Source organism: Bufo bufo, chromosome 3 (genome assembly GCF_905171765.1).
Source record: "Bufo bufo chromosome 3, aBufBuf1.1, whole genome shotgun sequence".
NCBI lineage: Eukaryota > Metazoa > Chordata > Amphibia > Anura > Bufonidae > Bufo > Bufo bufo.
The window spans coordinates 555,316,184-555,329,630 of record NC_053391.1 but is presented as its reverse complement, the minus strand read 5'-3'; the positions used below and the strand labels follow the sequence as shown (position 1 = coordinate 555,329,630).

The window sequence follows — 13,447 nt, the reverse complement described above, 5'->3', positions numbered from 1 at the left end:
AAAATAAAATATCATTCCCAAAATGCTACAAACATGAAGTAGACATATGGGGAATGTAAAATCATCACAATTTTTGGGGGTATTACAGAAGTAGAGAAACTGAAACTTTGAAATTTGCTAATTTTTCAAAATTTTTGGTAAAAATTGTATTTTTTTATGCAAAAAAATTAACTTTTTTGACCCAATTTTAGCAGTGACATGAAGTACAATATGTGACGAAAAAACAATCTCAGATTGGCCTGGGTAAGTCAAAGCGTTTTAAAGTTATGAGCACTTAAAGTGACACTGGTCAGATTTGCAAAAAATGGCCTGGTCCTTAAGGTGAAAATGAGCCCGGTCCTTAAGGGGTTAAAGGCGTTGTCTGAGATAATTAAAAATGGAAAATCTCAGAAAAGCCACCCAATTGAATAAAATAAAAAAATCATGTTATACTCACCTCTTTCTCCAGAGCCATTCTCTGCACTGCTGGTCTGGTCCCCCTGCTGCTGCTCATTTACAAACTGCAGCAGGGTCGGTATACATGACCACTGCAGCCAATCACTGTCCTCAGTGGTAGACGACAGCGAGTCCCTGCGCTTGTCACGTGCTGTATACCTGCATATTACGGCTACAGTGCTCCACATCCGATACGCATTTTTTGTGGAATGGATGCGGACCCCCATCACTTCAATTGGTCTGCAAAATTGGTCGCTCTAGGCAACAAAACTGTTTTAGAAATTTTAATCAGTTTCATAAATCCGCTCCAATTTTTTTTTATTCAACGGTATCTACATTAAATATAGCAAGTTTCAAATATAGTGTACAATCTTCTGTACAGGATCGTGTTTATTATTGTAAGAATTACAGATATATACATAGGGCATGGATTTAGGACAATTTATGACATATGTAATGGAGTCCATACTATAAATCTAGTGGAAGAGGCAGGAGCTCTTACAGAGCCAAAGTGTCTTTGATAAGTCTCCGCATTGTGGTGGTGACGGACGTTCCCAGAGAGTCAGTAATCTGATAAGAGATTTTGTACAGATATGGCTGTACATCCTTCAGGCTCGTATCAAACACATTGTCCACTTCTGACTGTGTCGGCATTTTGGGCAGATATTCATGTCTGTTCATCACCTCCACAATGTTAATAATCTTCTCGCCAAGTTTCTCTCCGACTTTCTCCCTGCAGATCTGCCGCTCCTGCTCAGTAGCTAGTGACACAATGTTCACTTTGATGGTCCAAACCTCCCATGGGATGCACTCGTCTGAGAACGGCCAACGGGACTTTTTCTTCTGATAGAATTCCAGAGACACCTGACCAATGCCATCACTTCCAGAATTCCTCAATGCGTCCTGGAAGAAATAGACAGATTGAATGAATGAATGAATAACATTTTTAAATGTTTTCTGTACAGTATTTCTACATAATGTCATCAGGCAGTATTCAGACTGTCATCATACAGTGCATAACTAGCGTCAAGAATGGGATCATTTCCCAGGAGGACAAACCAAGGATTTCTGTTGCAATCTTTGGGGAAGGATTCTTTGCTTTGTATTAATGAGATCCAATCTTATTCTTGGGACTAAACATACGGATCTAGGCCTCAATCAGCTATAATCTGTGAGGGAACCTGACAGCGAAGTCTTTTCTTCCCCTACAGCACCACCACAGGGGAAATGGAGTACAATTCCTAAAAAATACATGGACATGCCAGGTCCATCAGAGAAAAACGCTCCTTTTAGCCGTTCTCCACTTTAGCCATGTTACCTGTACGCTATTAAAGAGGTTGTCCCGAGAAAAATATTCTGCAGTTTTAAAACCAGCATCTGGATCCGAATACTTTTGTAATTGTATATAATTAAAAAATTTGTTATTCAATCAAATGTATCCGATTAGCGCCACCTGCTGTTTGTTTTTTCTTATTTCTCTGTCCACCTCACTGAGGTGGACGTACATGTTCCATTCCATCCTTCAAAAAACTATGCCAGAAGAGCTATTTTTTGGTCACCTTGCCTCCCCAAGTGATCAAAAAGTCGTATATACCCCAAAATGGTACCAATGAAAACGTAAACTCATACCACAAAAAACTAGCCCTCACAAAAGATGAAAAAGAAAAAATATATGGCTCTTAGACAATGGTAACATAAAACTGATTTTTTTTTCAATAATGTTTTAACTGTGTGAAAGTAGCAAAAAACTATATAAAATTGGTATCTCTGTAATTGTACTGACCAGCAAAATAAAGTTCATATGCCATTTTCCCGCACAGTTCACGCTGGAATAATAAAACTCAAAAATGACAGAATTGCTTCCTTTTCTTTATCCTACTTCCCAAAAAGAGCTAAATAAAAAGCGATGGAAAAGTTCTATGTACCCCCAAAAAATAGAACCAATGATAACGGCAACTCATCCAACAACAAAAATAAGCCCCAGACGGCTCCATCGAGAGAAAAATAAACGTATGGTTCTCAGAAAATAGCTGTACTGGTACCTGAGAGGCTGTTTGAAAGTGACATGGCATCGATCAAAATATGTGCTGCAAAAGCCAAAAGGTGGCTTTTCCAGTCTTAACCCTGCAGTGTAGCCAAACCGCAGTTTACGTCCACATTTAGAGCATTTCCTTACCCAGTAGTACCCACCTAACAATTTAAGGGGTGTGGTGTCTCAGATGGTACAAGCTGGACTCTGAAATGCCATGTCTGTGGAAAACTTCATTTTGCACAGTCCCCTGCTCATTAAAGGGGTTGTCTCATGGCAGACAATGGTGGTATACCCTAGCGATATGCCCCCATTGTCTATGATGAGACAACTCCTTTAATTTCTGCAAAATACATGTGGCATTGAAAGTTGTAAATCACCACATTGGGCCTCAGATACGCATGGTGCTCTTTTACTCCCGAGCCCTGCTGTATGTCCAGGCAAAAGATTAGGGCCATATGTAGGGTGTTTCTAAAACCAGGAAGCACAGCATAATAATAAGAGGACTGTTTTTTTTTTACACTGGCATACAATGGGAACAACATATTGGGCACTAAAAAGGCATATTTGTGTAAAATTGCGATTTTCACTTTTCATCTGCTGCGCATTAATTTTTGCAAAACACCCAGCGGGTCAAAATGCTCACATCACCCCTTGGTAAATTCTGTGAGGAGTGTGGTTTCCAAAATGTGGTCAGTTCTTGGGAATTTCTTTATTTCACCTCAGAGCCTCTGCAGCTGTTGGCCAGTGCTGTATAAATTACGCCTTAAATGCACATGGCGCTCTTTTTCTTCTGAACCCTGCAGTCTGCCCACACAGCAGTTTATGACCACAAAGGGGGTGTTGTCATACTTAGATTAATATTAGCTAACAAAATTTAGAGTGCTTTTTCTCCTATTACCACTTGTGAAAATGAATCTATTTTGCTTTAATTCCTTGGGAACACCTAAAGGGTTAACAAAGTATCTAAACTCCGTTTTGAATAATTTGAGGGCTGTAGTTTTTTGTTAAATGGTTTCTATTATGTAAGCCAAAGTGACTATGATAAGGCCCCTTTCACCCGGCCTGAACTCCCAGCACTGCCGGGGTCGCATAGTATTATATTGGTGTATAATGCTATGTAACCCTTAGGCCCCTTTCACACGGGCGAGTATTCCGCTCGGATGCGATGCGTGAGTTGAACGCATTGCACCCGCACTGAATATCGACCCATTCATTTCTATGGGGCTGTTCACACGAGCGGTGATTTTCACGCATCACTTGTGCGTTGCGTGAAAATCGCAGCATGCTCTATATTCAGCGTTTTTCACGCAACGCATGCCCCATAGAAGTGAATGGGGTTGCGTGAAAATCGCAAGCACCCGCAAGCAAGTGCGGATGCGGTGCGATTTTCACGCACGGTTGCTAGGAGACGATCGGGATGGAGACCCGATCATTATTATTTTCCCTTAGAACATGGTTATAAGGGAAAATAATAGCATTCTGAATACAAAATGCATAGTAAAATAGCGCTGGAGGGGTTAATAAAAAATAATTTAACTCACCTTAATCCACTTGCTCACGCTGCCGGCATCTCGCCTGCCTCCTTCTTTGCTGAACAGGACCTGTGGTGAGCATTCCTTCCAGGACCTGTGGTGACGTCACTCCGGTCATCACACGATCCATCACATGATCTTTTACCATGGTGATGGGTCATGTGATGACCGGAGTGACATCACCACAGGTCCTGGAATGAATGCTCACCACAGGTCCTGTTCAGCAAAGAAGGAGACAGACGAGATGCCGGCAGCGCCAGCAAGTGGATTAAGGCGAGTTAAATAATTTTATTTTTTTTTATTAACCCCTCCAGCGCTATTTTACTATGCATTCTGTATTCAGAATGCTATTATTTTCCCTTATAACCATGTTATAAGGGAAAATAATACAATCTACAGAACACCGATCCCAAGCCCGAACTTCTGTGAAGAAGTTTGGGTACCAAACATGCACGATTTTTCTCACGCGAGTTCAAAACGCATTACGATGTTTTGCACTCTCGCGGAAAAATCGCGGGTGTTCCCGTAACGCACCCGCACATTTTACCGCAACGCCCGTGTGAAATAGGCCTTACAGTTCTGGAATGTATTGGATAACACTGACATAATGCTCGTCTGAAAGGGGCCTAACTGAACTGGTCCTTCTAAGAGAGGGTTTTGGAAATTTTCTTGAAAATTTGAAAAAAATTGCTCCTATAATTCTATAAGTTTTCTAATGTCCAAAACATATCGACCCGAATGTATCATTACCATGAAGTAAAAGGTGTAAAAAAAAACAAAACAAAAAAAAAACCACAATCTCAGAATGGCTTGGATAAGTAAAAGCATTCCAAAGTTATTACCACAAAGTGGCATGTTAGATTTGAAAAATAGGGGGTTAACGGGAGTCTGTCACTTGGCAAATCTCGCGCACTTGCCCTGTGCTACACTTCCAGGGGAGAGTGGGAGGAAGCATATGGGAGGGGCGCACAGCAGGGAAGCGCTGTATCGTCATGACATCAGTGGAGAGGGGCGAAAACTTTGGCAGCTTATGGGAGGAGCACAGAGAAAAGAAGGGCAGTGGGTTTGGGCACTTGGGAGTCGCTTTACAGAGGATTAAAAGTGCTTTTCGTGGAAATTCGCTAATGAGACAAGTGACATAAAAGGTATGTCTAGCATGCTTGTGCAATGTTCTGCTGGCCATTAGTGGTAGATGAGAGAAAACTAAGTGACAGACTTCCTTAAAGGCCTAATGCAAAGCTGCTTCATTTTACATGCATTAAGGCTCCTTCACACTGTTTTGGCCCTGGCATTTTTTTTGGGGGGGGGGGGGGGGGGGGGGGGTGCCATACAAAAAGTCTCAATGTCTGAATTGTGTGGCCATTAGTTGCCGCAGACGGACGTGGCTTGGCCACATGTACTGCGGGGTAGTACCCTTATTATTTAGGGCACTTGCCCATCATGTTTTACCAAAGGAACTTTCTTCTTTGACCAGAACAATTCACACTTACTGGCCTGTTGCAATTTATTTTACTTACATTGCTTTGTGTTGGATTTGCTGCATTTTTAAAGGGAGTCTGTCACCACTAGGGATGAGCGAAACAACTTTGAAATGAAACATCCAAAGTCGAGCAGGAGCTCCGTACAGTATTAGAATGTATTGGCTCAAATGAGCCGAAGTTATTGCTTTGCGCAATAACTTTATAAATTAATTTGTACTGTAAAAAACTGTTTCCCGGACTAGGGTTCTTTCCAGGGTACCATTACATTCATGTATAGGTGTGCGATAGGACAATGTAAGCGCTGTATATGGACATATGGTGGTGACTCCCGTTAACATTCATGGAAAAACTATTGAACTACCCTCCATGTACTGACTACCAAAATGCGTGGTAAGGTCCAGTGACCAAAACGGCATGACTTGTGATGATGAAGCCTCTGTAGTATCTACTACACCACAGAAAACCTGCACGAGTACTGATGTCAGGGGGCACTACCGGCAGAATATCCTGTGACCTGTCTCATTAATATGTACAAACTTGGGACTACATCAGCCTAGCGTAGCTCCAGTGTTAATGCTGGCAACAATCCCAGGACTGCCTGTGGCCAAATGTGCTGACCTGAATCCTGTCATTCTCCAGATTTAGTTATACACTGAAATCACAGCGGCCATTTCTTGAATGTTGTCTTCTTTTCAGGATGCAGATGTTTGTATAGCTGCTCTGCCATTAAAGGATAACTGTCACATTTAGACCCCAATTTCTAATTTTCATATATGTAGTTACTAATAACATGATATTCCAGCAGATCTCCCTTCCCTGGTCTGCGCTGCTCCAACTCTGCATTCTCCAGCTCTGCTGAGTGAGGGAGCGTCTGCCAAGCGCAGGGACAGGGAGAAGTGCACACAGCCCAGGCACTGTTATCAGCTGCTGGGGAGGACCTGGCTTTAATCATTTACTTACAGTCCCTTTCTGTCAGTAATGTGACCTTGCACACTGCGTGCTCCGTCCTTCAACAGATAGACGGACCATGCCTAGCAATCCTATTTTAAGCACAGGTAAAAGTAGGCAGTACAGGGAACAAAAATGTGGAATTAAGGGGTAATTGAACACACAGTGAAAAGTTGAAATAGGGCCACCAAGGTGATATTAATCACCACAATCCAATACTCCCAAAAAAATATATATATATACGACAGTTATACTTTAATAACTGAAAGGACACAAGATGTCTGAAGTCCTTATGCAACTCATTACAAGGAGCTGAAGTATGTACAGGATGGCTGTTTTCAAAGATCTTCATGAACACCAGGGAGAGAACCAAGAATCTCTTTCACAATAAATGTTACTTGCCATAGATTTCAGTGTAAAGCAAGTTCTTCAGATCTTTTATTCCCAAGAGCTGACACCTGTGCACTTCATGTAGAGAAAGCTCACGAAAAACCTGAATATGCCAGCCATACAGGACTATAGCTGGTCAATTCTGTGCACCATCTGTAAGCGCAGTAACCATAATTATACCACGAAAAATGTACTCACACTCCCTGCCCTGGCAAGAAACCTGGTGGAGGAGTTGGCCTTTTCTGGTCAGATAAATGCTCCTTCAGCCCAACTCTACCTTTACCCTCCCTTCCTTCCTTTGAAGTACACTGTCCACATCTACACTCCATCCACTGATCACCAGGCCCTGTCACTTGACCACCTGGCTCCTAAACGTCCTCTCGTCATCATGGGGGACTTCATCACCGTTGACACATGCCATTAAAAGAGGCTGTGTCAACATGATCAACCCTAATAAACCAGGCATACTGCCTGATAGGTATAGTTTTAAATTGGCATGATGAGCCCTTTCTTTTGTCTGTATGTTAAACTGCTGCAGAGATATCTGCATTTTTATTTATATACAAATGAGCACATTGGAGCACCAGGGGGTGGGGCTGAATCCTTGGAGCACTGCTTTGTAAGGCCTGCATTGGAATATACTGAATCCTGTATTCTGTAATGCATAGACAGCCATTACAGAATTCAGGTACCAATCTAATTATTGCTTCTTAGAGTCACCTAGAGTGACTTAAAGTAAAAAAAAGTTTTTAAAATTATAAAAAAAATATAAAAGTACAAATCCCCCCCTTTCCCTAGAATAAAAAAAATAAACATCATGGGCATTGCAGTTTGAAGAGAAAGCAGCATTCACATTCACTTCTATGGGACAGCTCTGTCTCTTCAAGTGCACAGAAAGGAGCCGTCCCATAGAAGTCAAAGGGGACGCCATACTTGTAATTACACCTGCTCACTACTGCAATTGCTGCATGACAAGCAGGTAAACAGAGCAGAGAAGGCAGCGGTCATATGAGCTCTGCTTTCTCTTCAAACAGCTGATCGGCGGAGATCCTGGGAGTCGGACCCCCACCAATCTGATATTGATGACCTATTCTGAGGATAGGTCATCCATAGTAAAAAGCAGACAACCCCTTTAAAAATACCTCTCTCAGCAGGATATTTAGATGATATTTTTACACAGTACTTCATGTCTAGCAGAGAAAGTCTAGTCTCACCTTGAACTCGTTGACTGCTTTGCGCAGCGCTCTGTCTAGCTCCTCAGAAGAAACCCTGACATATGTAAATTCTATGAAGTCACAGTCAATGTCTTGTGTTCCCACAGTGCCGATGGAATAGGTCCCTTCCTTCTTGTAGTGGAACTTGCCCGTGCTCCTGTGAAGAAGTATAGTATGCAGGACGGCCAGCATGGCTTCTTCTACCTGACGGCCCTCCACCGACACTTCCAACACCTCTGAACGGCAATTCATTGTCACTTCCTGTACAGGTTCCTACTACTTCCTGTAAATGACATAAACATAAAAGAGACTTTAACCTCAATCAGCTATTTCTCCTCAGCACATACTAATACTATGGAGTTTAGACAAACTGACCATCAGGAGGGATTCTCATATCCATATTACGTGGATGTCACAACCACGGGTATAAAGGAGCTCATCTGAACATTTATAGCATATGAAGAGGATAAGTCCTAAATGTTCAATAGGTGTGGGTCCCACCTCAGGGACCCGCCCCTAAGGTAGCATTCACACGACTGTATCCATTTTGCGGTCCATGTGCATCCCACACTTTTTTTCGGGCCCCACTGTAAAAAAAATGTCTATTCCTGTCTGCAGAATGGACAAGAATAGGACAGGTTTTATAATTTGCTGCTCAGCTGCTCCCCGCAGCTCTGGCTCCCGTCTGCGGTGTTCTGGTCCCCGTTCTGTAAACTTCCTGCACGTCACTATAGGGTCACATATCACTGCTGAGGCCAGTCATTGGCTGCAGTGGTGAATGTGACCCCCGTCTGTCCAGAGGTTTACTGGACTGGGACCGGAAGACTGTAGAAGGGATCAATTGGGCCGGGAGGCCAGAAAGGAGTTGCATGGAGCAGGGCGACATCTACAGCAGCTTCGAATTCTGCAACAAAATTTTAGGGAACACTGACCAGCCTTCGGTATGTCCAGGACATCATGGAACCATATGGTATCGCAAAAAGATAATGCCTACCCGCATACTGCCTGTGCTACACAACATGGTCTCCGGAGGAGGTGCAGGATACCATGGCCAGTGTCATGAGATCTCTCCCCCCATTAAGAATGTCCGGGACTGGATGGGGTGACGGATCTCCCATGGAAAGCACCCACGAAATGAAGGAGCTTGGAATATCACAGAAGGATATCCAGAATCTGTATGACAGTTCATGCCAGGCTGGCAGCAAGGAGAATTAAAGTGACCCTGCCTCAACATATACCCTGCAACAGAACCCAAAATAAAGGGGGCACCACCTTGGTTGTGTGATCATTGACCAAGCACCACCAGCAGTTTATACTTTGTCAATCTCTGCTTAATTGCATTAAAGTGATAGGAGACAGCATCTCACAACCAGACTATCCCCAGGATGACGAGAATGGGGACCCCCATAATGGGATCACCCTGAAATGAAGAGAGCAGCAGGTTGGGCATGTCCACTTCTGCCCCATTCATGGGTTTCTCCATTCTCTTGACTGAAGCAGATTCTGCCACTGGGTCTAATAGTCGTCCCATATCCTGAGGATGGGGATAACGTCTCACAACTGGAATATCCCTTTAAGTTTTAATGTGTTCTTTTCTCTTTCTCTCTGGTGGTGGCCAAGCACATCGTCCATTCTGAGATGGGAATATCTCCTTGATGATTACATCAAATGGGAAGTCGTTGATTTGTACGAGACTCCAGGAGGGCCGGCCATCATGTGTAAAGTATAATATATATATATATATATATTTATTTATCAAAGTCTCACCTACCATGTAACTTCATCTATGCCATCTGCCATACTGCTCAATGATATCCTGGGCAGTACCACAGCAAATATGGGGGTGCTCCACACCAAAGCCTCTGTGTCCCAATTACCCATTTCCAGAACTAACTACATTATAAAAATTAACCCATTAGTTGCAATCACAGGTGACATGTAAGATGAGTCAGGGCTACAGACAGACTGTGGACAGGTCCGTCCCATCCGCCATCACATGACCAAGGCCCAGCGCCAGTACACCCACCGTATACAAGAGGAGAGACGGAGGGCAATGAGAGCAGCCGGTGACCGTACACATACAGGAGGACAGAGAAACGGAGGCGCCTACCACCCATAGACCGAGCGCAGTGCTCTCTTCCTGACAGAACCAAAACAATACACGTCATCGGACTGTACCATTAGCAGTCATACCTCGCGTGGACTGTACCATCACCACGGAGGTCTACCGCTGCTGTTGAGGACTATTCAGAGATCTGCACCACATGTAACACAGAAAGTACTGCACTTACTTCACACTCAGCAGTTACACAGTGCTCTCTTTGTAGATGCCAGGGTGAGCTGCCTGCAGGACCTTCGATGAGGTCATGGTCATGTGATCAAACATGGGCGGGGTCTGAGTGTCAGTTCGCGTTCCCAAGAAGGTGGACTAGTCTATTGCTGTGCACAGGGGAGTATGTGTGGCGGCAGCAGAGTTCTGCGTGTCAGACTGAGTGCTGGAGAGCCAGGTTATTGGACTGTACCATTCTCACCCAGGACACTGCAGGCCATATCCACATACATGGACATATTATATCGCTGTTTGTCATCTGTAGTTTCTCCACCCTGTGTCATATCAGTAGTTGTTGGTTGGTAGCTGACAGCCTAAGTATCTACGTTTTACCCCCCCCCCCCTTGGAACAGTTTTTTGGTATATTCCGGCAGATAGTTCATTCACTCCCACCTAGTGCTTTGAGCGCCACCTTCAGGCTGCAGAGGTGATACTGCAGGTGTAGGAAAATATGACTTTTAAGGGGGGGGGGGGGGGGGGGTCCAGAAAAGAGGGGTGCCCAGGGTTTTACAGGTCAGGGGCAGATTGGCCATAGACCCTACAGGGAAATTTCCCAGTGGCCAATGCCTCAGGGGGCCACCCGAGTCCTCCTGTCTGCCGCTGACTGGGCACATAATGAGCTCTCAACAGTAATTAACGCTGTGAGAATCAGGTATTCATGTACCCGGCCAGTGATTGCACATGTCCTCCTGAATTCAACTGCTGTGGCCGACACCTCACCTCCCCCTGCTCCATAGACAACTGGAGGAGGAGGACAGAAGGTGGTAGCTGCTGGCAGGGCCGCTGATAGAAATCATGGGGCCCCATACAGCATACATGACGGGGCCCCCTTCAGCTCCACCCCCTGATCCCTCCTTCAGCCACACCCCTGGCCCCGCCCTTGGCCCCTCCCCAGACGCCGCCTTCTGTAAGCCCTGTAAGGCTTCATTCAGACGTCCGGATGCGTTTTGCGGATCCGATCCATCTATCAGTGGATCCGTAAAAATCATGCGGACGTCTGAATGGAGCTTTACAGGGGGTTGATCAATGACAGGGGGGTAATCAATGACAGGGGGGTGATCAGGGAGTCTATATGGGGTGATCACCACAGTCATTGGTCACGCCCCTGTAAGGCTTCATTCAGACGTCCGGATGCGTTTTGCGGATCCGATCCATCTATCAGTGGATCCGTAAAAATCATGCGGACATCTGAATGGAGCTTTACAGGGGGGTGATCAATGACAGGGGGGTAATCAATGACAGGGGGGTGATCACCACAGTCATTGATCATGCCCCTGTAAGGCTTCATTCAGACGTCCGGATGCGTTTTGCGGATCCGATCCATCTATCAGTGGATCCGTAAAAATCATGCGGACGTCTGAATGGAGCTTTACAGGGGGTTGATCAATGACAGGGGGTAATCAATGAAAGGGGGGTGATCAGGGAGTCTATATGGGGTGATCACCACAGTCATTGATCACGCCCCTGTAAGGCTTCATTCAGACGTCCGGATGCGTTTTGCGGATCCGATCCATCTATCAGTGGATCCGTAAAAATCATGCGGACGTCTGAATGGAGCTTTACAGGGGGTTGATCAATGACAGGGGGGTAATCAATGACAGGGGGGTGATCAGGGAGTCTATATGGGGTGATCACCACAGTCATTGATCACGCCCCTGTAAGGCTTCATTCAGACGTCCGGATGCGTTTTGCGGATCCGATCCATCTATCAGTGGATCCGTAAAAATCATGCGGACATCTGAATGGAGCTTTACAGGGGGGTGATCAATGACAGGGGGGTAATCAATGACAGGGGGGTGATCAGGGAGTCTATATGGGGTGATCAGGGGCTAATAAGGGGTTAATAAGTGACGGGGGGGGGGGTGTAGTGTAGTGTAGTGGTGCTTGGTGCTACTTTACAGAGCTACCTGTGTCCTCTGGTGGTCGATCCAAACAAAGGGGACCACCAGAGGACCAGGTAGCAGGTATATTAGACGCTGTTATCAAAACAGCGTCTAATATACCTGTTAGGGGTTAAAAAAAACACATCTCCAGCCTGCCAGCGAACGATCGCCGCTGGCAGGCTGGAGATCAACTCTCTTACCTTCCGTTCCTGTGAGCGCGCGCACGCTGTGTGCGCGCGTTCACAGGAAATCCCGGCTCACGCGAGATGACGCGTATATGCGTCGCTGAGCGCAGGGCTGCCACCTCCGGAACGCGAATCTGCGTACAGCGGTCCGGAGGTGGTTTGGTTATGTCGAGGCTGCCCGGGCCCCCCTGCCAGCCGGGCCCGGTACAACTGGGCCAGCTGTACTGGCCTATCAGCGGCCCTGGCTGCTGGTGACCACCACAGAGGGACAGCTTTTGGGGCGTGTATTGTGCCACACTGTGTTATTTGGTTCTGCTGGGGAGGTATTTTGCACTATGGTATTGTTGGCCCCGCCTACTTGTGTTGCCCCACCTTCTTTTAATTTGGACCTGCCTACAAAATGGGGCCACTTTTAGTTTTTTTCCAGGGGCACTTTAAGTTCCCATTCCACCCCTGTTATAGGTGATGGTCTGTCCTGAGGGAGGTCATTATCTGATTGCTAGGGGTCTGAGACCCCACACCCACCGATCAAGTAGCTCCAGTGCTGCACTATATTGTATTTTTCTCGTTTCTTGCATAATCCACATTTAGTATGAGTTCCATTATTGACAGCGCAGCCCAGTGCACATCGTGTCTAATGTAGGCAGTCCTGGAACAGCCCTTTGAGGGTGCATATCTTTGTTCAAAATGTGAGAAAATTGCCCATTTGGAATCGCACATTGAGTATCTAAACGGGCGAATTTCCACACTGAGAGGCGTTGGTAATTTGGAAAAGAGTTTGCTGCTCACTGAGCAAGCACTCTATGGGGTAGATGTGGGGGAGGGTGGTAGCGAGGAGGCTGAGGAAAGTGAGGTAGCTAGCTGGGTAACAGTTAGAAAGCGGGGTAGAGGGAAGAGTGCCAGGGAGGCTAGCCCTGATCTGACACACCCCAACAAGTTTGCAAGGTTGGCAGATGAGGGGATGTCAGTCCAGGGACGGCACTGCTGCAGCCGGACACTTCCTCTGCCAGTCAGGGGA

General features: G+C 45.5%; 1 protein-coding gene across 4 annotated transcripts; it reads right to left on the bottom strand.

Annotated features, from left to right (window-relative positions):
• Nucleotides 1–729: 729 nt before the first annotated feature.
• Nucleotides 730–10,409, bottom strand: ATG101 (autophagy related 101). 4 transcript variants are annotated; one of them, XM_040425473.1, is made up of 3 exons: nt 10,324–10,409; nt 8,033–8,315; nt 730–1,338 (listed from the first exon to the last, which is right to left on the bottom strand). In XM_040425473.1, exons 2-3 carry the CDS (start codon nt 8,282–8,284, stop codon nt 934–936), a joined length of 657 nt encoding a protein of 218 aa, XP_040281407.1. In that variant the 5' UTR covers nt 8,285–8,315; nt 10,324–10,409; the 3' UTR covers nt 730–933. The 4 variants fall into 4 exon arrangements, with proteins under 4 accessions (XP_040281407.1, XP_040281409.1, XP_040281408.1 ...); XM_040425475.1 differs by having other exon boundaries at nt 10,226–10,358; XM_040425474.1 differs by lacking the exon at nt 10,324–10,409 and adding an exon at nt 10,059–10,188.
• Between the last annotated feature and the right edge of the window lie 3,038 nt (nt 10,410–13,447).

Excerpts from the sequence above, each read along its gene's own strand:
- ATG101 (XM_040425473.1), bottom strand. The coding sequence starts at position 8,284 with ATGAATTGCCGTTCAGAGGTGTTGGAAGTGTCGGTGGAGGGCCGTCAG. Across the intron at positions 1,339-8,032 it reads AAGCAGTCAACGAGTTCAAG|GACGCATTGAGGAATTCTGG; the intron begins GTGAGACTAGAC and ends TATTTCTTCCAG.